The sequence below is a fragment of the Tenrec ecaudatus genome, chromosome 6, assembly GCF_050624435.1.
Source record: "Tenrec ecaudatus isolate mTenEca1 chromosome 6, mTenEca1.hap1, whole genome shotgun sequence".
Taxonomy (NCBI): Eukaryota; Metazoa; Chordata; class Mammalia; order Afrosoricida; family Tenrecidae; genus Tenrec; species Tenrec ecaudatus.
In genome coordinates this window covers 120477230-120504218 of record NC_134535.1, presented here as the reverse complement: position 1 = coordinate 120504218, position 26989 = coordinate 120477230, and the positions used below count along the sequence as shown (strand labels likewise).

Below are 26989 nucleotides of genomic sequence, written 5' to 3'. Positions count from 1 at the left end.
CCCTGTGCCGTGCTGTGCAGCTCACAGTGAAAGAGGGGGAGCAGTAAGTTTGACCCCACATCTGCCCCGTGTGGCTTGGGCACCAGGCACTGATGGGGAAAGGTGGTCTCTGGGCCACTTGTTCTGAGGCATTCTGGCCTACAGAGCGTGCCCCTGCAGTCCACTTTGGGGACCCTACTTCCTCCAGGATTCACTTGTCCATTTTCTCTCTCACGTCCCCTAAAGCTCCCTATTTGAAGAAGGCAGATAAGAGGGTAACCAGGGCCTGATGAAGGTCCCCATGAGGCACCCACAGTTGATGCTGTGCTCACTGCTGACAGTGTGCCCTGTGTACATGACACTGCTCAAGACGCAGTCAGTGGCGTTGTGAAAGAAAGGCTTGGTGACCTGCGTCCGTAAAAGATTGGTGACAGTCGAGAAATACCCTAAAGAGCAGTTCTCTTCTTTTTTTTTTTTTTAACAATTTATTGGGGCTCATACAACTCTTATCACAGTTCATACATATACATACATCAATTGTATAAGGCATATCTGTACATTCTTTGCCCTAATCTTTTTTTCTCCTCTTTTCTTTTTTTACATTTTATTAGGGACTCATACAACTCTTATCACAATCCATACATATACATACATCAATTGTATAAAGCACATCCATACATTCCCTGCCCCAATCATTCTCAAAGCATTTGCTCTCCACTTAAGCCCTTTGCATCAGGTCCTCTTTTTTTTTCCCCTCCCTCCCCGCTCCCCCCTCCCAATGTGCCCTTGGTAATTTGTACATCGTTATTTTGTCATATCTAAGAGCAGTTCTCTTCTGTAGCACTTGGGGTCTGGCTGGTTCACTTAGTTTGGGGGTGCCTGGTTAGCCTTTTGGAGGGAGAGGACCCTTGGCTCCCATCAGGAGTATTCCTCCTTCGCCCCCCACCCAAGCCCCTTCCTGAGACTCCCTGCCTTTTATTTTCACTGTGAACTGCAGGTCCATCCTTGTGGAGGGTCACCAGCAGAAGCATGGTGACCGAGGTGGAAAATGATAGAAGGATCTAGTGAGACTGGAACACACACCCACCTACCGGTTTGGCTCAGGGCACGCATCTCTGCACTCCACAGGCCCTCGCCCTCAGCCCTCTGTGTCCTCTGGCCGTTGGTCCCCAGGCTGCACCCAGACCCAAAGCAGAGGCTGGGGTCTTCCAGGGGGCCAGCTGTGAGCATAATCTCCGCCATATGTGTGCATGTCGGAAACCAACACTTCCCTGCCTCTCCCCACACCTCCCGTAACCAGGGGTGAGAAGGCCCGGCCTGATGTGCAGCTGTGATCCTAGGCAGGGAAGGAGCCAGGAAGCAGAGATTTGCACGCTTGGCCTCCGCCTCCCCCCACCCCCCCACCTCTGCCAGCTCACCCACCACTGTGCACACAGATGGTTTCTGTTTTCCCCCACCCACAGCCAAGCTTACGCGGTTACCCACCATAAACCCACCTCTGTGCATCCACGCACGGGGCTGGTGTCACTGGATCCATCCGCTTTCAGCTTCTGGATACTGGCCTGCCCAGGAGTAGGGGGAGATGGGGAATAGGGGCATGAGAGCCACAGATGCCTGCTCCCCATACAGTTAGCTCGAGCTTTCTTTAAGCAAGGCTTCTCAGCCTGCACTCTCTGTATTTGGGGCCAGAGAATTCTTTGTTGTGGGCTTGTAGGATGTTTAGCACCTCTGCCCAGCGGGTACCAGTAGCCTGCCCTCCACGACTAGTGACAACTCAAAATGCCTCCAATGTGACCTAACCTCCCCAGGGAGGAGGTGTTGCCCTCGGCTTAGAATCCCTGTTTAAACAGCCCCATGGCAACTCTGTGTTGTCTGGGTTACTTACCTGTTTGATTGCTCAACTTGAAATAGATTCGTTTTTTTAGGTAGTTCAGGGACATGAAGCAAAGACACCCAGCCCTCTCCCTGTTGGTGATTATGCCCTTGGGGCCCTGTGTTCCATGGTGTAAAATTCCATCTGGACACTTTGGATAGCATTCACTTTAGAAGTTTCTGCAAAACTTAATCTCTACCCGTAAACATTCGCTTGATCAATAACTTGACTCGCCGACTCGGATTTTCTGAAGACCAGTTTTGTCTAGCGTGGTACCACCCCCTTCCACTCCATTAGAGGCTGTGTTGGTTCTGCGTGGCTTGCCCATCCCTTCACCGTCTCTGCCCAGTGAGTTTACACAGTGAGGCTCTGGTAGGAGACGGACATGGGAGTGAAAAGATTTCTTCGTAACCACAGGGAGAGATTTCTCACGTGCCTTTTAGCGGCAGACACTGGAGCACTGCACTCAGCAGAGAGGAGAACTCTGTATGTGGCAAATGGCGTGAGCCGGCGTGAATCCTTCCACGACTTATTCTCATGGCAGGGACCGTTTCGGTGACGGGACATTCATGAGCACCATGTTAGATATCTGTATCATCCAGCCTGGGCAGCCGCTGCCCACCCACAGTGACCACACTCTCCATATAATCTTGCCCCGTTGGGAAGAGGGCATGGAGGAACATTTCTTTCTGACCTGCTGCTGGTGCCCTCCCGGCTGGGGCTGGGCTAGCTTTGGGGCTGACACTCGTATTTGAAGCGAGAGTCACAGCCCCAGGAGCTGACAGGGGCTTCCACCCTGAGACTTCCACCTCCATTCAGACCGTTTGGAGACTCCTCTCCCCTGTGTGAGCACTTTCAGGAGGCTTCCAGGTAGATGGACATGGCTGCCCTGCGGGAGGCTCAGGAATGCCCCACCACTGCTGTGAAGTCCTGCTTCAGCCCTGAGCCCCCTCCAGCCCCGCGGTGCTGATCCTGATGCAGTCAGAGGAGGAGCTGTAGGACCTGGATTCTCTAGACACCCAGGAAGCTGAGACCCAGAGCAGCTTCTCCGGGTTCAGTTCTGAGTCGGAGCCAAGAAGGCACCGCTGTCCCCCCAGCCCTGCAGTGCTGAGGGGGAGACGGGCCAGGATGCAGGGTGCCAAAGAGACCCAAATATGAATCCAGCTTTTGGCCAGAGGCCAATGTGGGTCACCCTGTGAGAAACCACCAGGGGTGGATCCTGCAAATGGAAGAGGATACCACCTGCCTAAGGAAGCCCAGAGACCCGTGGCAGCATTTGGGGCCTCAAGTGGCTTCAGGGACCAGCGAGATAGCGCATGAGGCTGTTAGACCTGTATCAAGATCTTCCAGTACCACTTGCTGCTGTTTACGTGCCCACACATCCGTGTGGGCCACAAGGCACCCCCCCCCCCCCGCCTCCATGCCGGCTACACATGAGACAGGTTGATCCCATGAGCACTCCACATCCCCCCAGCACCAGGGAATTCACATAGAGGGCAAGTCATAGGAGCGTGGTGCATGAGGCAAGCCTTTCAGCCCCAGCTGTGATGCCAGCCCTGCAGGTGTAGTGAGTTGCTGCCAGGTCTTCATCTGGAGCTCTGTGCCCATCCAGCCCCAGGGTGAGAAGTCCTACAAGTGCCACCAGTACAGTAAGGTGAGGGTGTCAGCCTTATGGGACCATGGCTACAAATGCAGTCATTATCTGAAAAGATAGTACCTGGCACATACTTTTCAGCAATGAAATGCCAGTTGCTAGCGAGTCACTCCACGTTGCCGTACACCCCAGAGGGTTACTAAGAGCTGTGACCTTTCAGAAATAGGATGTCAGACCTTTCTTCTGTGGTACTTCCAGGTAGATTCAAACCATCAATCAGTTAGTAGCGTAACCATGGGGGCCACCCAGGGAAACACTTGTATAAGACATCTGTTGTTGTTGTTGTTGTTAGGTTCCATCAAGTCGTTCCAACCCATAGCAACCCTGTGCACAACAGAACAAAACACTGTGCGGTAATGCACCACACTCCCAGGTGTTCTGATGCTGGAGCTCATTGCTGTGGCGGCTCTATCAGTCCACCTGTCGTTGAGGGTCTTCCTTTGCTGCCAGCCCTCTCCTTCTCCGAGCAGGATGCCCTTCTCCAGGGACTGGTCTCTCTTGACAACATGGCCAAAGTATGGCAAGCGTCTGTGTACCATTAGACGTTCCTTCGGTTTGAGAAAGAGGCCTTAACAGTGTTGCATACCTTGTGATGTTGGTGGGGGGCAAACGCACAGGGATGTTCAGGAATGCGGTAGCAGGGTGAAGGTTTGCTTTGGGCGTGTGATGAGCTTGCTTTCCCTACAGCACTGCGGTGACAAGCATCTGTCGATGGCTGAGGACCATTGCATCTGTGGAGACAGGTTCACACAGCCTCCACAGGGTTTAAAGAACAACGAGAATCCGTCCTCCGCGTCTGTAATTGAAATACTGGGAATAAGAATAACTCCTGTGGCTTGAACTTTGTTTTTTTTTTTTAAAAAAAGTTGTGCGGTTAGGACAGTTATTTTTATCATCTGGACATCAGCTTAACTAAAAAAGCAAAGCAATCAATAGTCTTATGAAAGCCACCTCCACTCTGATCTTGTGAAACAACTTCTCTCTGCCACAACTTTGCAGTTGCTACCTCCGCTAGCGATTGAGTAATTCAGTATGTCTTGACTATCAACCTATTTTTATTACTGAGCTGAAGTTGGCTTTGCTGCATTAATGTCCTTTAAAAATGATCGATGGGCGGCACGCTTGAGGTTATTTTCATGTTTATGAAAGGGAAATGTTTTGCAAGATAAAAACATTCTTGAGGCTTAGAGGTCACATTTGTTCCCTGGGAACCCCGCCCTTCCACCTACCACCCAAAGAGCAGATAACATTCTAGATCTTTATGAAGTGAGTGGCTGCAAGTTCCTGGGGGGGGGGGCACCTCTGACATCAGATGGCACCCTAGTGCCAGGCCAGCCCCTCCTGGGAGAAATGGCCTGCTTTGCATTTCCCCATGACAAGAGTGGGAGAGGAGAAGAGTGGGTGGAAGCAATGCAGGGAGGAGCCTGTACAAATGGATAGGAGCAGGAAATTGGAGCCCCACAGTAGGCCTCTGAGTGGAGTGCCCGCTGACTAGAGTCAAGAGGAAAGTTAGGGTACCTCCAGACTTCATGATGTCTGGCTGTCTGAGATAAGCAGGTGATTTCTTTATGACGACCTTTTATTAAATAACACACACGAAGAATCACGCTCGTGGCTCGGGAGGTCCGCAGGTCCCCTCGGTGGTTTTGTTGTGAATACCATTGTAAAGGGCAGGGACACACAGGAAGAGAGATACACAAGTCCCCCTGCTATGTCAGCATCTTATGGGATCATCTTTGCTTTATCAGATGTGTACCATTTGCCGGCGGTTTGGGGTGGGGTGACAACTTGGGGAATCAGGAACATCATATATGTGGCTTGGTCTTGTTGTAAGAGATTGTGGGACAGTAAAATGTATCTGAAAGGCTAAATAACGGTGAAAGCCCCAAATCCATGTGCGGAGCCCCCACCTAGATCAGGTGTCCACTAAACTCCTTCAAACCCACTGACTAGGGATGTGAATCATTTTGACCTAAGACAGAGTGCATTGGAAAGTGGATTGCCGCAAATGTAGTTAGGTTAAAATGTAACATGCTACCATTTGTTTTACCATTTGACCCATTATGATTTTGTTCTAGTGTCTATATTACCTTCTTCTTGGGAGAATTGAGGTTTTTCTTTGGTGTCCTTGTGGAGGGTTTTTGCATGTCTTTTCCTTTTTTAAAAAAAGTTTTATTGGCATATGCTTCACATGTCATACAATAGTTCAACTGTATAAAGAAAAGTTATGCAGTCATTACCACAATCTGAATTCTAGAACATTTTCTTCTTCCTTGTAGTCACTGTTGTTAGCTCCCTAATTATCCCCAGCCTTACCTGCCATGCCCCTAGGTAATTATTAATCCAGTTACTGTCTCTGTAAATTTACCTATCCTGGGTTTCATACACAGGAAAACATACAAGGTAAAAAGAGAAACAAAAGTTTCATACCATCAAATTATGTACCATGAAAACCAAAATTTCAATTTAAAAACAAAATATTAAAAATGGGAACAAATTTAAAGTAAATGAACAGATAGGTAAAATGATAAGGTGTTACAATGCTCCCTGTCTGATAGAAAGGCTAGTCACACCCCTTGACTATGGTCAGAGAGGATTCTCCAGAGGCTCAATCCACATGGGACCCGGCAAATGGATTTTGAGCTTTCACTGCCATCCATAGCTTTCTGCAAACGGTGTTCAGAAGTTAAACTCTGACACCGTTCCCTCCTCTGGAGTGAGAGTTTATTATTTATAATCCTTGGATCGCACTGGCTGATGTGCTTCTGTGTGGACTTAGTTGACACCTCACTTAGATGGCTTCTTGTTTTAAAGGCTTTTCTGAAAACAACTCTTTTAGTGCCCCAGATACTATTCTTTCCAATGCCCAGACACCATGTATGGTTTTCTTTATATGAAATCCAGGATATGTAATCCACAGAGACAATAACTAGATTAATAATTCCCTCAGGTTATGACAAGGCAGGCTGGGGGTCATGAGAGCTAATAACAATGAGTACAAGAAAAAAGAAAGTGTTCTAAAGTTGATTGTGGTGGAGATTGCACAAGTCTTTTAAATATAGTTGAACCATTGAATTGTATGGTATTTGAATGCTATACCATTAAATCTGTTAAAAAATAAAATGTGTCTGCCATTTCATAGTAGGACAAAAAAGAATGAACACTTAAAGCACAGCTATGTTCTCTATTTTCTATCTGTCGTAAAAACCATGCAAGAGAAGGAGGTGACCAGAAGGGAGTTTAGGTACTTTTCCTAGAAACTAGACATCTTCTTTCCAGGTGCCTTTGAAACTACCTACCGTATATACTCGAATATAAGCCGACCCGAGTATAAGCCAAGGTGCCTAATTATTACCTGGGAATCCAGAAAAGCTGATTGACTCGAGTATTAGCCTAGGATGGAAAATGCAGAAGCTATTGGTGAGTTTCAATAATCAAAACAAATGAAAATAAAATGACTAAAAATTGAGACATCAGTGGGGTAATGTATTTAAATATTTATTTTAAATAAAAAACAAATAAAAGGACAAGTCATTTAACATTAGTAAACCAGCATAGTAAGTAGAAAATAGGTTTAACAAAACCAATAAGGTATCAACAATGATACCTTAAGAGGACTATTTCTTGACCTCAATCAGCAACCAAGCTAAAATGTAAAGAGTTAAAATCCTTCAAAACTGGATTCCTCATCATCATCCGTATCCCAATGCAGAGCTTCAGCTGGTGTGAGGTCACCATAGACGCTGTCCTCACTGAGATCGCCGTCATCACCATCACTGGTGTCATTTACATACAAAGCACAGTCTTCACTGCCATCCACAGCATTACTAATACTACATTTCTGGAAGGCACGTCGCACCATGTCTTCTGGAATGTCTTCCCATGCATCTTGAACCCACTTTGCTATTAACTCTATGTCAGGCTTCATGAGATTTCCTCCTTTTGTTAGTCGGGCTTGACCAGATGACATCCATTCATGCCACGTCCTTCATACACGGTCTTTAAAAGGCTTATTCAAAGATACATCCAGAGGCTGCAGTACAGATGTAAGCCCGCCTGGAATAACGGCTAAGGTAACTTTACTAGATTTTGCCAATTTTTTTTTATGTCATCCAATAGGTGGTCTCTGAATATATCCCAAACAAGTAGCAATGGCTTTTTCTTTAAGGCTGCTCCTGGTCTTCGGTTCCAAATTTCTTCCAGCCACTTTTTTGTGCCATCTTCATCCATCCAGCCTTTAACATGTGCACGCACAGTAATTCTTGGTGGGAAATTGATCTTTTTAGGCAAGGTCTTTTAAAAATAATGACAGGATGCAGCTTAGTTCCATTAACCAAACATGATAGAACTGTAAAGTGTTTGTTTTCCATTTAATGTGGTTTTGAGAAAAATAGTTTTTTATCCTAAACTTGCCACAGTTCTGTTGCTTGGAAGATCAAAAGCCATGGCAGTTTCACCCATATTCCCAATATCTGCCAGGTCATAATTATAAATCCTTTTTTTGTTTTATAATAAATTACTGGAATGACATAATTTTTTCTTCAAGGTCTTGTGGCAGTTTCTGGGAAATCTTTGTTCTTTGTCTCAAACATAGTAGGCCAAACCTATTCCTCAAGCGGGTACACCATCCTGCTGACCCAGCAAATTTTTCAATGCCTGGTGCTTTATATTTGTCATCCTTAGCCACTTGTAGAGCATGTATGTGGATTCCCATGTGTGTTATGCAGTAACTTTTTTGACAACACTCCATAACCCATTTATGCAATTCACTCTGTAGAGCACCATAAAAAGACATTAAGCCATGATGAGCTTTTTTAGCTTTTGGAATCTGTTCTAAGTCAACCTTCATTTTCCGCCACTCCCTCGCTTGCTTTTCATCAACAGAGAATTCTCTACTTGCAATACTGTTATTGCTCTCTTCTGCTCTTGACACAAGCTTCATTTTGAAACCAGCCTTATATGCCCGGCGTTTTTGTTTTGGTTCAAGAGTATCCATTTCTAATAGGATAAAAAAACAAGACTTTGAAAAAGAACTTTCATGGTAATGCCACCCCCACACTGTGACATGTTAGCCGGGAGGAGGGGTGGGGAGTCCGTGCACGGGGTGCAGGATGTGAATTAACACAGAGACCAGAGGGGAGAGACACATCCTTACCAGTTCAGCTGCCTACATAAGTGAATCACTACAGGTGCTTCTGCGAATTGGAGCCATCCACGTCATAGGACTGCTCTGATTGGTTAGATGTGAGTAAACAAACATTCAAAGCCCTGCAGTGTCAGTAGGGCTTTGAATGAACAGCGGAGAAACGGCAATCACCCACAAGATAACAAGCGCTCATCCCGTTACCTGGAGGTGGAGGGGGGCAGTGAGATGCTAGACCTTGCTGGAGTACCACTGACCCGTGTATAAGCCGAACCCCAGTTTTTCAACACATGTTTTGTGCTGAGAAACTCGGCTTATACACGAGTATATACGGTAGGTTATTCTCAGTCTGTGGTGGTAGGAGCTGTTCTCCCACCGCAGCCCACTCGTGGACTGACGTGTGCAGAGTGTGCAGCTGGGGGTGGGGGGAAGACATGGGGGGAGCGGAAGCAGCCTGCAGCTCTTGCTGTTACAGTGGGTTCCAAACTCTAGGTGTGTGTTGTCGTTACTCTAAGGGTACCACAGTGAGCTTTTCTAAAGCACAACAAAATTCTACATCACGTTAATGTTTAGACCCAGCTAATTGAGTTTAAAAAGATGTTAAATACTTAGGGTCCTTGACGTTTCCAAAGGTGCTGTGTAGCACAAGAAGTCTGTACTCAACTTCAAAGTTGAACATGTGAACCCACCCAATGGCACGGTGGGAGAGAACCTGACATTTGCCTTCCCTGAGGATTACAGCCAAGAAAACGCCATACAAAGCAGTTCCGCTGTGTAACACACAGGTCACCGCAGTACGACCACAATGGTTTGGTTCAGTGTGGGTGGTTTCATGGTTCCTTGGAGACAGTTCTTCCTAGAAAATGTCAGGTGTTGTGACAGTTCCACCTGCTGTTCAGAGCGGACACCAGCATTCATGAAAGATGCTCTGAAAAGTCCTAATGTTGTACACATAGGAGCATACAATCACCAATCTGTTTCTCTGACAGCAGAATGCGGTGTGACTTAGCATGGCTTCAGAGCCATGTTGTCTCCTGTGTCACTAGCTCATACACCCTCTCCACCTAGCTCCCTTATCCACAAAATAGAGCAGCAACTTCTGCCTTGTAGAGAGGGTCAAATGTCACTGCTATTGTGTGGCAAGTACAATCCAAGCAACTGAACTCACTGTCCTCCCGGCAATTCTGACTCAGAAGCTGCCGCTCTGCGGGGCACAGTAGAGCTGCAAAGGCGGGAAAGCAGAGCGGCGCCTCGTTCTCCCACAGAGCAGCTGTGGGCTTTGACCTACTAACCTTTCAGGTAGCAGGCAAGCACTTTCACCACTGCACCACCACACAGTGCCAACAAATAAGCCCTAGGTCACATGCTTCGCTCCAACCCAAATGTCAGAGGTTCAAGTTCACCCAGAGGCACCTTGGAAAAAAGGCCTGGTGAGGACGCCTTCAGAAAGAGCAGCCATTGAAAACCCCTGGGGCACTGGCTACCGCTGCTCGACTCTGAAAGGTGGGGGTCCGCACGCGTTGGGGTCCTCGCTGGCAGTTAGTTTGTACACATCATTGTTGTTCTTTTTTCTTTCACTGCACACCTGCACGTACTGCCACTCACCTAGTAGTCCTGTAAAGTAAATGGTGTTATCTAAATAGAACCTCAGGAAGGCACTGGACTTGTCCTGAGTGACCTGCCTGGATTGCCCTTGTTGATTGATTTCAAAGAAGCGAGTGTACCTTCTCCAGGATATAAATGTATTAGCTGTGAGATATCCCTGGTCACGTTTGAGCCCTCCCCTCCGAGGTACGCCAGGCCTCACCCCACATAAAGACAGGCATTGTCATTTAAGAATCCTGGAGTTCAAATCCCAGTGACCCAGGAAGTTATTTTTACGTCTCTGGGATTAGAAGTAATGCATCTAAACTGCCGAGCACATACCTGTCCTTAGCAGCCAGGACTTGATCGTATAAAGATGTCCTAAGCTCCTGGAATCATACAGTGAGTCCCTGGAATATGATACCTTTGCTTCTCACCTGGAGAGCCCTACTCGGGTAGTGGGTTACTCACCAGGCTGCTAATCACAAGGTCCGCAGTTCAAATCCACCAGCTGCTCCACAGGAGAAAAATGAGGCTTTCTGCTCCCATAAACATTTACATCCCTAAGAAAAGTAGTTAAAAAGGAAAAAGAAACCAAACGTGGCCCATGGTTACCTTCAGTGAAGGAGGAAGCGTTGTTGCTTAAGGGACACTGAGTTTATGTTAAGGCTGGTGGAATAATTTGGAAAAGGAGATCAATAATGGTTACACAACATGAAGAGTATAATCTATAGCACTGAATTGTACATGTAGAAGTTGTGAAATTGGAGAATGTTGTGTATATTTTTGCTGCAATTAGAAAAAAATTACATGAATAGCATTGAGTGTGGTGATAATTGTATAATTCTTCTGATAGGATTGAATTATTAAATTTTATAATACATGGGTGAGTGCTAATAACATTGTTAAAAAATAACTAAGGGGACATTTCTACTCTGTCCTATAGGGTCACTGTGAGTTGGAATCCACTCAATGACAGTGATTTGGGGTTTTAATTCTCAGTGGGAGACTAGTCCAACCCCTCCAAAACCCAGATAGTTTGGGTCTTGCGTTATCTTAATTAGTGTTCTGGGTTCTAATCTCCATGGTAATGACTACATAGAACTCATAGACAAAATTCATTTTCAAAAGCTTTATTATTAAGGTAACGTAACAAATTATAATGTCAGTGAGAAATGCTCAGAGTTGAGTTTCAAAGTTCTGTCAAGTCTGCTAATAAATGCCCAGAGGGCATATGATTGTTAAAACCTCTGCTCAACCTCCAGGATCAGCAAATTTAACTCCCTGCGAGGCACCCACTCCAGTAAGCCCCCGCCCAAAGGCACCTAGCTCCACTTCGGTGAGTCAGCAAGCCCTACTTCCTTCCCCAAGTTTGTGTCCAGAGGCACAAAAGCACTCAGCGTCACTTGCTACCTGGGATGGGAAGTCCACCACTCCATTCCATGCTCTCACTCTGGGCTCTGCTGCTGCTCCTCTGCTGGTCTAGCTGTCATCTGGATCCAGGAGATCCACTGCACAGGGACACACTCATTGTGTCCTTCCGTCTTAAAGGTGGCAGATAACCTAGATGATCTCTGGGGCCTCAAGGGCTCCAAGTTCCACTTCTCACTGGACACACTGACTCAGCCTCCCTGGACGTTAGTTGGCTCACTGTAAAATGAGGTTAGTCAGTCCAAAGTGGGTAAAAGTGGTTAGTTACCACGGTGTTTTCGGGTTCTTGGCATCAATGCTGCAACAAGGAACCTTTTCAGCAGTGTTTTTCTGCCCTTTCCCTCCACAGACTGTCGGCTCCTTTGGGATTATGTCTATCAGTTGCTTTCTGACAGCCGGTACGAAAACTTCATCCGATGGGAGGACAAAGAATCCAAAATATTCCGAATAGTGGATCCCAACGGACTGGCTCGACTGTGGGGTAACCATAAGGTAAAGAGCCCCAGATATGTGCTTTGTAAACTAGTGCCAAAGTATAGCCTTTATCACCGGATCGGAAGATAATTATCTGTCTTCTGCTTCCTAAATATGCCCGTAATTATTCAGTTTGTTCCTCACTGGGCAAGCAATTAGACAGTTAGAAAGGGAAGGAAATAATTAAAGATGCCGCTTTCTATTTGTATCGCTGCATATCCTGGTGAGCTCTGGCTGCGTCATGAGGAGCCGGGGCCATGGCTCCTTCTGACCTGGCCTTGTCACCACCACTGTCATGAGGGACTCGCAGTACAGCAGCGTCCCTTCTGCTCTGCTCAGCTAGAAACTCCTATTCATGAAAGTCCATTTCAACATGGCAGATTGCACATGTTCTGACCTTAACACACATCCTTTCAAAACAAACTGTGCAACACATCGATCGCCCTCAACTGGGAAGAGGAAATGAGATTCCAAAAATCACCTCTTTGATAGTAAGGCAGACTGCTTCAGCCTGCAGATGAAACAGCAGGTCAGTGCTGTCCAAGCCAGTCCACAGACAGAGCTGGGCAGGGCCTGCCAGGGCACAAGGAGCGGGCAGGGGCATCTCTGGCCACACTCTGCCCATCCTGAGCATTCAGGGAAGGTAGCGCAGCCAGGGTGCTCTGGCATGCCAAGGAGAGCTACACTCAGGCCATGGCCATACCCCACTGACAGACTCTTGTGTGTGAGCCATTGAGCAAAAACCCTTCTCAACTCCGACATGGGACCAGTGCCCCAGGGCTCAGAACCACTGTGTTCTTGCATCCACAGCAGGAGTTTAAACAATTACAACAAAAAATGCTTCTTCCTGAAAATGACAAACCAGAAACACCAGTGTGGAAAAAGTCATTAGGACCCCCCACCAAAATAAAATAACCTTCTGACCCACAAAGAATCTTAACAGGGCTGATCCAGAAGGTGACTTAAAAGACAGGGGACCTGTCTGCGATTCCTTAGAGTAGAGGGGCCCTGGGCCTAGGAAATCGGGAGCTTGTGGAGAGCTAGGCTTTCATGGAGACTAATGACAAAGGGCAAGTCACCTGAGCGCGAAGCCAAGGGGTGGGCGCCGGGTGGCCTGGGAGGCAAAAGATTATTAGCAGGTAGTTTCCCAACCTGGCACCGCTGCCCAGAGCAGCTGAAAGCTGAAGAGCTTTTATTTTCATAGCTCCCCCAGTGCCTTTTCAGAGGTTCAATTCATTGTGTCTTTGTGCTTTTTTTCCCCCTCTGCCCTCTCTTCCTCCTTTGAACAAACAGAACAGAACAAACATGACCTATGAGAAAATGTCCAGAGCCCTGCGCCACTACTACAAACTGAACATTATCAGGAAGGAGCCAGGACAAAGGCTTTTGTTCAGGTAGTACTTCCGCGATCTCCTTTCCTTCTTTCGGGAGGGCATTTTCTTCAAACGGGAGCGGAGGGGAGCACTGTTAAAGGTCTCTGCCTGCCTGTCTGATACCATTGTCACCACAAATTGGAGACCAGGTATTGGTTTGTTAGAATTTAGGGGGAAAGAACCTCCCCGTCTCTACCCCCACCCCCAAAGGTTTTGAGAATAAACCCAAGCAAAATCAACATCATCTGACTCACCTTTAAAACAATGCCAGTGATCAAGTGGCATTATCTGGCATGGAAGTCCCGTGTAGTTAGAGGGAGCAACCAGAGTCTCATTGAAAATGGTAAAGCAAAGAATTCAACCAACACCTCCAGGGTTCCAACCCTGCTAGAGCTGTTCCCAAGCCAGTGTTTTCCAAACATCTTTTGTGTGGAATACACTGGTATAGAGACTATCAGAGTGTGTAACATAAAGACCAACTGTATATTTTGTGAAAATTTTCAGGCATTTACGGTGTTTATTTCAGGTGTATATGAGTCGTGATGTAAAAAATGCATCTGTTGTTTTGTTCTTTTAACAACACATGATAGAAAATTCCCGAAACCGTGTGCAGAGTGTTCCTGTTTCTAGAAGTCTTCCGTTAATGAGTTGCATCCGCTCCACTCACCGTATCAATTAGGATTTCAAGCACTAGAAAAGAGAATGAATTAGAGGGTCAGAAAAGACCCACCAATGGAGTTGGAGAAGTAGACTTGGCACTGATGGGTCCAAGTGCAGACTGGGAGGGGGCAGGAGCCCAAGCACATGGCCTCAGAGTTTGAGCGTTGCAGAGTGACAGAGGGGGCTGCGGAGAGGGCTTTGGAATGATCTCTGGGTAGGTAGAAATTGACAGCAGGTGTGAGCAGGTGAGCTTCCCAGGAGAATGCACATTTATGGAAAGAGCCGAGAACGTGGACTGGGACACTAGGAAAGAACAGTAATTTAGTGTTGGTAAAGGTAACTAAGACCTTGTGTGGAGTGGCTGGTGGGTTTGTACAGCTGACTTGTCAGGTAGCAACCAAGTAAATTTGTAACCCCAGGCTTCCTCGTAGACCCCCCACAGCAAGAGAAAATGCTGTCAGACAAAGGGCAAAAGGATGGTACAAAATAAAGAGAGCCCTCGTTATCTGCCTCTGCGGACACGCTCACGGCGCCAAGTCTACTCAGCCCTTGGCTCCCTGTTCTTCCCACTCCAGATGACCCCTCCCCACCCCACCCCCAGTGAATTGATCCCATCACACAGACGCTGGTATCACAAGGCTCCCAAAGCTCTTGAGCCAGCTGACACCTCCCTGAAATTTCCAAATATCTCCAAGATTCAGGACACGCCCACTTAAATATCCTGCTCCCATCTCCAACACAGGTTCAAACTGGACTTTCCTCATGAGCTAGAACCCCCACTCCCGGACTCCTGTTGTCCAGTAGTACCTGATCTTGAACCCATCTGTACCTTTCGCTTTTCCTACACCCAGGTCAGTCCAAGTGCTGAATTAGCCACTGGCTCTTTCAGCTCTACTGCTACCCTGTCCTGTGTTGCAGGCTAGAAAGCCCAGGGACTGTGTTCCCCAGAACTCCTTGCTAGGAGGCTCCAGGTTGGAATCTACCCTGAGATTCCCTTACAGGAGAATTGGAAGATGGAAGACAAACAAAAGCATTATTATGCTTTTCTGACCGTGGAAGCTGATGTCTGACATCATAGTCCACTCGTGAATAATTCAACAATCTCTTCCCACCTGTGCCCCTCCCCCCTCCTCTAAAATGCATCACGCACACACTTCCTGTGTTCCAGAGCAGTGAAGGATTCCCGGTGCCAGGACAGTGTCCCTTTTAATGCTCGCCTTTCTAATACTATATGCCAGGGCCCCTGATGTCCTCGTGAGTTCTGCACGCTCAGCCATTTACAACCACCAGAACCTCCGTGGGAGAAAGCTGGGGCTTTCTACCCCCATGAAGAGATACAGTCTCAGAAACCCACAGGGGCAGCCCTACCTTGTTCTACAGGTCGCTAGGAGTCGGAAGTGACTCAATGGCAGTATGCTTGAGTTTTTTGGAATGATCTATGTATCTTCAAGGGGACAGCTCACCTCTCCTGCCCTTGATGAGATCTTCGATTACTCTAACGGAGCAGGATCTCCCTCCATCGTCTCTTGGGTTTCCTTGGCTCTTCGCACGTGTGGTTTGCCTTTCTTCAATGGTAGATATGTATGAAGTCCTTCTTCCCCACTTAGATTATAAGCTTCTAGAAAGGAGAGAATGATATTTTATGTTCTATTTTATGGAGGCTTTCAATCGTTTTTTTTACAAGCCTGGTGAGGACTTTCAGAAGCTCACTAAGGAAAAGTTGTTAAAACAACAATGGGGTAGTTTATCTGTGGACTTGGCCCTACATGTGTTGTCCTTTAGTGACTTTAGATGTTGAGGGAGGAGTTTTAGCGAGAGGGTGACACACCGTGGATGTCACAGATCACTCTGCTGTAAGACAAGACGTTCACTAATAAGGAACAGAAGGAACACGACTGTTTCCAAATAAAAACTATTCAACATGATTCAAGGACAGCATAGTAGTAATTTCCCAGGAAAAGTGTTAGAAGGCAGGCTTCTTGTTGAAGATGCAGTGTGTGATCCAGTGACGTGTTGGATTCTGGGAATGCTTCATAGGCTTCACCGTCATGGACAGCTGCAGCTCTCCTCATAGCGAGGCAAAGCCCAAAGAATGAATTGGAATTAGCTACGAAAAGGAAATAAAGAGGGTTCAAGATAAGGACAAAGCTAAAGATTTAGAGAAAGCCGCGAGCCAGGATTTACCTAGAAGGACTAGCCACAGCGGAGTCCAGGGGTTCACCAGTGGAGTGGAACGTGTAAGGTTTTCATGGTAGAGAGGCCTGGTTGGCCAAGTCAAAGTGTGTCCTTGGCTTGAGAAGTAGTCCTCATCAGCTTCTGAACAGTGATGAACTCAATATGTGTGGTTTAAGAATGCTCCCACAGGGTGGGGACGAGGGCAGAGCATGTGGCAGGGAATGGGTGCAGGCACGGAGCCAAAGGTGGAGCTGTGGGAAGGGCATGCTCAGAGGCAGAGCCCAGCGTCTGCCACCAGGCTGCCTGTCCCGGTCCTGAGCACGGTGATCACACTGTGCCCTCTGCCTTCTTTCCAAGTGAAGCCATTGGACGGGAGGACGAGGCTTGCTTTCTGCACGCCGCTGCAAGGAAGACGGGCTGAACGCGATCTGCTGCTAGCATTTTGCGGGTGGATTCGTGATGATGCTGAAAGAGGGTCTTTCTTTTTGCCTGTCTACTTTTCCAAAAGCACCGTTACCTTGCCCTGTGATCACATTTTCCATTCAGAGTTTAATTGCACCCTCTGAGCTACGCTCGGGATTTGAATACCACTCCCGAGGCTCGTGGTCCGCCACGGGAACGGCTCTGTGGCTCTCGTGGTCCTCTGTCCACACGGCCACTCTCGACATGAGGAAGCCAGCTGAGGGCACTGCGCCGGGTCCCCCCGACAGTCATGCAGCTAGTGCCACGGGCACCTTAGTCGCCTAGATGTGCTGCACCGCCCTCCATGCCGGCTGTTGGGCTCTCTGAGCTGATGGGCACTGGCTCCGGAGGGTCAACACCTTTTGGAACGTGCTGCAACCACTTGACTCTTCTACTTCCTCTCCCAAAGGTTTATGAAAACCCCAGATGAAATCATGAGTGGCCGGACAGACCGTCTGGAGCACCTGGAGTCGCAGGAGCTGGATGAGCAAATCTACCAAGAAGATGAGTGCTGATGGGGCCACCCCGCACCACGGTGGCAGCAGAGCCCCTCCCCACCAGGACTGCTGGCGGAGGGACGGGGCAGGGGCCCGAGGAGCGTCGGACAGGAAGAGACCCTCAAACAGGAGTGACACTTCTCTCGCGTTACCAGGAAGGGCCCCAGAGCACCTTAGACAAACCACCGGGCAAAGGCGGGGCTGGAATTCTGGCCGCTGGCGCAGGCCTGGCTCTGACGCTTCCTTTCCTTCTCATCTGGAATCTCGCCATCTCCAACTCCTCACCCTCACCCTTCCACCGGCTGTTAGTTTCATGGTGTTGTTTTCATTTTTTTGTTTGTTTTTTAAGAACACACAGTTTTGACTTTTCATCATTCATATAGGGGAAGACACCTGACGTTGTTTTCCTATGGAAATATATATCTATTACATATATCTTTTTTTTTTTTTGCAAATCTCACAAAGTATGGCAGGAAAGGAAATCCTTGTGGAAGGGTTCAGGGTCCTCTTGTTCCTGCCTTGTGGATCAGGTTCGCTCCTGTTGCTGGTGGGTCTTGACTGAAGAAAACAATAAAATAGGTGGGTGGGAGAAAGAAAAGATGCTTTTAGAAAAGATCAAGTGAACAGAGCTCCTATTCTTTCCCTCCCTCATTCACTCACTCACTCACACATTCTCTTTCCTCCCTTCCCTCACACCACCCTCCCTGCCAGGTGACCATGTTGCTTCAAATGGCTCTCCACAGAGGTTAGCCTCCTGGAAGATCTTGGGAATCAGCAGCCTGAACGCTTTGTGACTGGCCCCACAAAGTCAAACCCACATCGCGACGTAGGGCCCATGCTCTGAGGGCAGCCAAAACCATCGCTGAGGCTGCTGAACTCCAGAAAGATAAATGCTGGTCTAGCGAGCCATGCCGAGCACTGTGAAGACCAGGCCGTTCACTGGGTCCACGAAGCATATAAGGGTGGAAAGCCACCCAAGTACTTGGGAAGGGCCCAGCAGCTCTGGATTAGCTTGCGAGTGCCGTCAAACAGCAAACAGGAAAAGGCCCTAGGACCTGGCAGTCTGGAAACGGTGCCACCATTCTGCGGTGGGGACTGGTGTTTTCGGAAGCAGGTTACTGAGGCTGAGAGGAAAGAAAGGCCTTCTCTCCCCATCCCAAAGGCCATCTTGTGGTCCTTAACCCTGCCACTGCCTAGCCTAGCCTTTTTTTCTAAGCCCCCAGGGCCCCCATTGGAGGGAGGCATCTGGGGGAGGATTCCAGAGCGCAGCCTCAGTTGCTACCAGGGCTTTGCCCAGCCTGGGCAGACAGGAAGCTCCTCAGACACTTTCTTCCTTCCTTCCTGAGTTTGAGAAAGGACTCATTCAAGGCTCCTTTTTCATTTTTAACTAAAGTCAGTAACATCGTTTACAGTGAAGGAAATGCCAGCCTTAGGGCTGAAGTTGATAACACATCTTTTCAGAGAACTGTTTTAGATACCTTTGGGGGTGGTTTTTCTTACTAGCCTTTGAAATTGACTTCAATTTAGGTTCAGACATCCAAATATTAAGAGCACAGTCTTTTTTTTTCTCTCCTTTCTCATCCAAAAGATTAGCCCTGCCTTACAAAGCCGGCCCTCCTTATTTGCCTCAGCTGAGTGAGAATCGGGCAGACTGCTCCAAGGTCTGATCGTGCCGTCAGCAGATCGCTATGCTTCTCTCGCGTGAGGCACTGAGGCAGGCAGGTGGGGTTCTCCCCTGGCCTCAGTCAGAGTAGTAAGTAGACTGACTGTCGTAGGCATAGCCATCAGAAAGGGTCTTCAGTCTTGCTCTGCTCCTGCCTAGTTTAAGGCTCACCTTCAGGGAGTGTTGACTTCCTTTGAGGTCAGGAACTGTCTGTGGTGAGGCTGGAGGGCCCGTTATGAAGGGCTTGGTCTCAATGTGCTAGGAGGGGGATGAAATTCAGTAGGTCCCCATGTGCCACAAGTGTTTAAGGGTGCCCAGCGTGGTGGAGCATTGCTTGGCCCCTGAGATGACTGACGATGTATCTCAAGAGGAGAGACTAAGCCTGGTGCTTGATGTGCTGTGAAATGCTTGGGAGTCTTGACTTAGGAGCAGAGCTTAAGGGCTAGAGAGAAGGATGGGTTTTTACTGAAGCCGTGTGTGTGTGTGTGTGTGTGTGTGTGTGTGCGCGCGCGCGCACTCAGATGAGGACTGCTGCTACCTTAGAATTAGTACATCTCACTCCAACCCCAAAACCCAGGCTGAACTCCGCGCCTTCTTGCTCAGAAACATCTTACTGTTTGAACTGGTGGGAGGAAATCCCCATTTGCCAAGGACTTTTGTATTTAAAGCAATAGCCTGTGAGCATATGTAAGACATAGGAGAACTCCCACGAGCACTTGCAGAAGCAGAGGCGCCCGTTCCAAGCTAGCCTTATTTCCCATTCAGATACTGAGCTTCTGTTGATCCCACCACGCCAAACATCCTCCTCACCCTTTGAGAGAAAACCCAGGCAGTGCTTAAAATTGAGGCTACGGGGTTTGCAGATTCCAGAGATCTGCAGGATCAACTCAGCAACCCTTTGTGAAGCACCGCCTGGGCACTGTGAGGGGTTCAAAACTGAACCCAGCACCGTCTGTGACCTCTGGGAGCTTGCCTTGGATCTGCAGAACCCACCAGGCATGAAATGGCACACTTCAACGCTCCGTACTAGAAATTTTGCCTGGGACCAAGCTCACCTGCTCTCTGAATGGTTGACCTCCCTCTTGCCATTCAGAGAACTCCGGTCTGCAGTCAGGAGCAGTGAGAGGCAGAGGAGAGCCCTGCAGGGAGAGGATCTCTTCCTTCGGATGTGTCCCCCAACGTCATCTTGAAATCCCCCGCCACCTTCTCTTCCCTTCACCTTGAATTAGCTGGGTGGACACCTCCCATCAGCAGAAACTAGTGACAGTTGGCGGGACTGGCAGTGAGGAAGGTGGGTAGCTCTCAGATCTCGTGGGCCCAGGCAACGCGGCTCAGCCTGAGGTACCATCACCAATATTGCAAAGCCTTTGGTGGTGCTGGGGCCCTGCTGCATTCTCCCCCTTTCCCTGGTATGTTTAGAACCTGCTCAACCCATTGTCTTCTTAGACCAACCTTTTGTCCAACTGAGAAAGAAGCTGTAGCTAAAACCTGGCGCCTCTGACAGCATTGACCTAAACAACCAGTCCCCGCCACGCGTACCTTTCCACTGCCTAGGACCCAACTTGGAATCCATGTTGACAGAGGGGCAGACGGCACTGCTGAGGATGGAGTTAGGATTGAGACCAACCCGGCTGTATCCTCATTTGCCCTGTCCCCGCCCAGGCAACTGGAGATGAAAGTGTAGGAAAAGCGTACAAAGAACAAAGGGCAGCTTTCTCTGCCCGAGCATTCGGTGCTAGTTAGAGCTTTCCACCCACTCAACCTGTTCCTCTCCTGAGCAGAAACCTGGAAGGAAGGTGTGATACCCGGAAGCTGGTTGGGGTGGAGGGAGGACGCACAATCGCCCGTCTACAGACCACAGAAGAATAACCTGGTACTCTTTGGGCCTCATCTGCATCAACACTAATCACCTGCAAGACTCCGACTCTCGCGCACCAAGTGAACATTCGCCGAGATTCCGCTGTGACCGCAACCACGTGCAAAACAACGAATCCAGATTTTTTGTTTTTCCTTTTTCTCTTTTGGTTTAGCTTCTAATCTCTTGTTTATGAGGTGTGGGGTTTATAAGGGACTGAATCATATGAATGTAACAAAAAAAGAAAAAAATGCCTTTTCTCAGGGCCAGTGAGTTGCAAATAATTTTTAAAGAAAAGCCTATAATTACATCATCTCAATAAATCTTTTTATAAAAAAAATTCTGTGCCAAGTCTCTTGGTTGTTTATACTCATACCAAATGGAATCCAACACCCAAGGTGCTCTGGCAAGGTAAACACCGCCCCTTCACCATGAATGGCCTGAAGTACTGTCATGTTTTTTCCCTCAGGAAAAGCCTTTGCTGCAGGGCAGAAGACAGGCAGTACCAGGGCGGTCATTTCAAATGACCTGAGCAGTTGCCACAGGGAGAGCAAATGGCCAACGGGCGCCCCAACCAGGGCTGCATGGGCCCTGTGAGAAGAGCCCTGGTTCGCTGGGGCCTGAGGCGACTGACAGCTAACCAACCGCAGGTACTCACATAATCGATTACCTCTTCACATCTGCAGAGATCGGGGCTTTTTGCCTAGAGGTGATGAGGACGTAAAGGTAGGCTTGGTTCTTCATGAAACCAAGGTCAGTCATGAACAAAAGATCTTGGAGCTAGTCATCAGAATGTCTGCGCTCCCGTCCACTAGTCCTGTGCAAACGAGTAGCCACTGGGGACTTCAAGACGACGCTCCTTTGCCCGTTGAGTAGCCCACCTCTCCTATCCAAAGCAAAGAAGATGGGCATCAGTGGCCTGAAGCAATGTCGTGTAACATATTTAAGCTGCCCTGCATGAACGGCCCTCTTTCCCTGCAGGAGAACCCCAGGGCCTCGATGCTAATCCGTTCTAGAAGGAGCATCGAGATGCCATGCAATTGAGTTCCAATCAATGTTTCCCATAAGAACTAACTGAAAACAGGTTAATCTGTTCTCCACTACCAACTTTTTACCCTCACCTTGCCTTTTTGTACAAAACATTACAAAGAAATTTTAGAGTTAAATATAATTTAAATAAGAAACTCATTAAAAAGTTTTTAACAACTACAGTATGGCCCATACCTTGAGATTGATGAGGATCTGGATCTGTGGGCACAGATGTGCAGAGGAGGTCTGGAGAGAGTCATTGTTTGAAAGGGGAATCTCCTTCCATAAAATCAACTGGTAGCTGCTTTTCAGTATTTTTTCCATCTTTGCCTTTTTTCACTAGGACCTGGCTGGATTTCTCTAAAAAAAAACAAACAAACAAACAACTCTTTAATATGGTCTGCTGTTGGAGCTTTCTTAACTGAAAGGGTTTACTAAATTATCAGCAATATCTATAACAGTCAACCAGTGCCTTATCATGATGATTCTTTTCAAAAAACCCTTTCTTAGAACCCATTTTATCTAAAAACAGTATAAAAACCCACAAAACTAAGAAAATTATGGCAAAATGCTTGTAACACAACTGCAAAAGCTGTAAACAACACATACACCGAGTGACCAAAACACAAACTGCTCCTGTTGACAAAAACCATGTGCATTGGATCAGATTCCAATGTTTTGTTGGAGCTCTGATGCAAAATGTTCTCGACATTTCTTGTCGAAATCCGATGGTGTCGAGTACCAGGGTTCTGCTGTAAAGTGCTGTGTCCTGCCTAGGCCTCCGTTTGCTGGAACAAGGCTAAGCAGAGCCAGGATCACACACCAATGTCTTTCCCTGTTTCCTCCTAACCGTTTAAGCAGCCCGTTTCCTACAAAGGTGAGCCGTTTTAACACGTAACTCTTCACAGCTGAGCTGCCCTTGCAACCAAACTTACCCATGTTTGCTCACTTACCAGCTGATTGGAAAGAGAAAAAAAACGGATGGTTCTCCTCAGCTGGCCAAGAATTCTTTGTTCCAGGAATTCATCAAGCAGAGTCTAGATGTGTGTGCCCTAGGCCTGGGTGCTGTGGAAGACTCCAGCATTGTCAGGCTAGACCAGGCTGTAGAGTCTCACCTGAAAGGGCTCATGTTTGCACGTGGGATCCCAAGCAGACTTGCTTCCGCCACACTAGCATCTGGGGAAGTTTGGGTAGAAGGGCTGCGCTTCTGTTCTCCTCTGTCGTTGGGGTTTGCGATTCTGTAACGATCTCCCAGGTGGCCATGGCACGGCCGGCTCCTCCATCACACGTGGTGTAGCAGGAGATGGGCGATCTCTCCAAGCCCGGGGAGTCTGAGCAGAGGGCAAAACTGAGCTAGCCCCCTCGGTGTGCTCTTCCGCCGGTTCCGGGGGCCAGTCCTGCTCCTCGCGAAATCGCCTTGTTCTCGTCTAAGGCCGTGAACAAGAGCCTCCACTGAGGGAGGGCCCTCACTGCTCTGCCCCTAGAAAGGGTCGTGTTGATCATAGCAGGTGGATAGAGCGCTTAGGATGCCAACCTTTGGTTTTCCAAAGACGGGAAGATAGGGAGCCAGATATCTATCACCTCTCTCTCTCTCTCTCTCTCTCTCTCTCTCTCTCTCTCTCTCTCTCTCTCTCTCTCTCTCTCTCTCTCTCTCTCACACACACACACACACACACACGCACGCGCTGCTCAAGATGAGGACATTGCAGGCAGACCATCTGGGAGTCGTGTCTACGCAGTCAGTGCTTACAGATTCACAAGCAGCCCTTTATTTTGATCAGTCCCTGCTGGACCGAGGAGGAGGGCTCTGCCGAAGAAAACCATCTAGGAACCTCTGCGGATCACATCTCTCTCCCAACGGCACCATCCTGGAGTCCTCAGAGCCTCTCTGTGCCTTGCCCTCACCGGGGTTCCACACCACACGGGATCCTACATCGCGCGGTTACCCAAGTTCCCGCTGCTTCCTCCCACGCCCCTGCAGAGCAACGCACTCCCGCTTTGGCCCCCAAGTGCTGGCCCTTCTGGAAAAGCAGCAGGTGCCTTCCTCCGTGCATGGACTGCCCTGCACCACCCCCTCCTGCAGCTTCCCCTGCTCCCGGCACGAAACCCACACAGAGCCCTCAGGCGTGCGTGTGGGGGAGCCGGAAACTGCGACCAAGCGCAGCCGTTCCACCCACATCCCGGGAGGGTTTGGGGAGACACGGGAACTCTGCCGGTACTGTTTTAGTGGGCTTGACAGGGCGACGTGATGCTGTCTGAAAGAGCTGCCACGTCAAACGATAGGTCGGGGGAGGTCAAGGTCACAGTGACTCCTTACTGACACATGGAACTCAGGGAAAGGAGGCCCAGGAGGAGGAAGAATGTCTGAGAGGAGGCCACCACAAACGCAAGGACTCAGAGGAGGCAGTGAGCTCCGGGCTCGGACAGACCAGTGAGCTGGCACCTGAGAGAGCCAGGCGGCCAGGGTAGTGTCTCTACTGGCTCTCCCCATTTTCTGCCTTTGACAGGTGCTTGTCATTCTCTAGCACTCTGTCAAGAATCCCACCTGATAAGTGAGTTTCCTTCTCTGACAGGTTCTGCCTTCCACGGGTTCCAGCTTCCCAAGGTCTGACTGTACGATCACAGGAGTGGTCTTGAGCTGCAGGATGACCTTGTCTGATGTACTCTGGGTGCTAGAAGGAGAAAGAATGTGTGTGTGGGGGCAGGGGGTGTAGCAGTAGACGGGGAAGCTGCTCAGGCGCTTCATGAATGCCGAGGGGTGTTTCCGAACGAATCTGAGGAGCTGCAGCTCCGGAATTTCCCGTTCCAAATACTTTGCTGCATACTAGAGTCATTCGTTGGACGATCCCCTCAAAGTACATGCTAGTTTGCAAAGATCTCCCTGAAATCCATGGGCAGTTGCGATGCATGCACTCACAGGCACGCACACAGCCTACTGGTGTTGACCAGAACACCTGTGCTCAGAGACCGGACTTTTTAGTAGTCATCCAATTGTTAGCTTATACTTTACAGTTCCAGGACTTCCCGGACCACCTGTGGCTGCCGTGTGTGCAGCCATGTCAACTCTGACTCATAGCAGCCCTGCTGGGTGGGGTCCAACTGTCCCACAGGGTTTCCTGGCTGCAGTCTGTACAGAAGCAGGTCTCCAGGGTTCATCTCCCTGGAGCCACAGGTGAGTTTGAACTGCTGACCTTTCTGTTAGCAGCTGAGTATTTAACCATTGCACCACCAGGAGACCATTAGGGGAACAAGGGAAACCCCTCGTGACACCAAGAAATGGCCATAAGAGGCATGATCACATGAGAGAATGACATCACCGCTCCACATGTGTAGCTGCCAGCCAGTATCTCAAAGTTTAACCACAGCCTGCTTAGAAGCTTAACATATTGAGGCTGATTTCTAAAATAGACATGTTATGTGTGCTCTTGCCAGTATGGCCTTTAAAGATTAAAGACGAGGCAGTTTTAACATGTAACCTGGGAAACCACCCCCACATTGTATCATTTCTCTGCCAGGAACGAGAAACCCAAGAGGGCATTTAATCTCTCAAGACAGCTCCAATCGGTGCTCCCGGTGAGGCCTTCGGAACAATAATGAAGGAATGAGGGAAAATGTTACCTCCATTCTTGCAATCCAGGAACATGGAGGTCCCCAAAGGACCGTTGCCTACCTTCACTGCGGCATCAGGCACACCGTGTAGGAAGCAACTTCCTTTCTTCACCTGCCTTGGCCACGCAGAAGCCTCAGGAAGAAGAACCCACCAATTGGCATTCTCGAGCCAGAAGCCACTGGAGGGTGGGAGCCCTTCCCCGTCATCTCAGATGCATCCCAGGATGCCATCTTGTTTGGTGTCTGCTTCCTCACTTTTCCTCTTACTGTCAAGGGAGACACAGCAAGCACTTCAGAGTATTAGCATCCCAATGCTCTGGGCAGCAGAAACTCTTACCGATTGGTTTGTCTCTCTTTCCTTGGCAGCATGAGTAACTCTCACATGCTAAGACTTACATACACTCTGCTGGCCCACTCCTCAAACCACATTCCCTGGGAGTTTCAGTGGAAAGAGTGGTAAGGCAGGCGCCCTGAGAGCTGAAGATAACTCCACCACCAGTGCTGTGTGATCCCTCTCTGTCCCTCATCTAAAATATGGATCCGAATACCATCCAGGTATAATGGGCCATGGTGGTGTAGTGGTTACAAGTTGGGCTGCTAAAGGCAAGGCCAGCAGTTTGAATCCACCAGTCACTCCAAGGGAGAAAGATGAGGCTTTCTACTCCAGTAGGCAGTTACAGTCTCAGAAACTCACAGGGACAGTTCTACCCTGTCCTGTGGGGTCATTATGAGTCAGTATCAAATTTAGGGCAGTGAGTTTAGTTTTTTGTAGTGGCTCTGAGGCAAAACAGTCTATCAGCTCCCATGAAGATTACAATTTAGAAAACCTTTTGAGGCTAGACCCTGTCACACAGGGTCACAAAGAGTCAAAGTCGACTCTACAGCACATATGCATGCAACAGCAGACCAAAAATATAAAGGCTGGGCTTAAGCAGACAAACCCAAACCTCACTGCCATCAAGACCACTGTGGAGGGGGTCTGAGGCTTTAGAAACTGTTAAGGGAACAGCACCCCTCTGCTTTCTCCCATGGAGCCGCTGGTGGGTTTGAACACAAAGACTTCGCAGCTAGCAATCCAACACTTGCCTGACAGCGCAATCAGGGTACAGGAGGCAGGGTTTAAAAATCCCTCACAGTAAGCCTACAGGGCCAGCTAGAACTTCCCCCTTAGGTTGCTGAGACCAAAACTGCCTACAGGAGTAGAAAGCCCGTGCCTTTCTCTCACAGAGTGGCTGGTGGTTTCAAACTGCCGATCATCAGCTCGCGGCCCAACATGTAACCACTAGGCCACCTGCTGAATTCAATCTCTGACTCTGGCATGAATATGTTCCTGTGTTGGTGAAAGAATAAAGAACTGGCAGAAAAAGGCGATGACAAAGGCCCACGTGGGGCAGGGTGGGAAGCCTCATCTGGACGGATGGCCCTGTGCTTCCCCTCTGTCAGGGACTGTAATGTAAAAAGAGGCATGCATCCTGTAAGAGAGTGGGGTAGTGTTGGAAGAGAGACACACCTGTCAGATCTGAAGCAG

General features: G+C 48.6%; 1 protein-coding gene across 5 annotated transcripts in view; it reads left to right on the top strand.

Annotated features, from left to right (window-relative positions):
• The window catches only part of ETV6 (ETS variant transcription factor 6), a 294712-nt gene extending 273565 nt beyond the window's left edge, over positions 1–21147 (top strand). For all 5 annotated transcript variants that reach the window (XM_075552062.1, XM_075552061.1, XM_075552063.1 and 2 more), the window contains 3 exons: positions 12014–12156; positions 13432–13532; positions 17218–21147. In XM_075552062.1, the coding sequence (XP_075408177.1) occupies positions 12014–12156; positions 13432–13532; positions 17218–17323 (350 nt within the window). In that variant the 3' untranslated portion in view covers positions 17324–21147. The remainder of the gene's footprint in view (positions 1–12013; positions 12157–13431; positions 13533–17217) is intronic.
• Positions 21148–26989: the final 5842 nt, after the last annotated feature.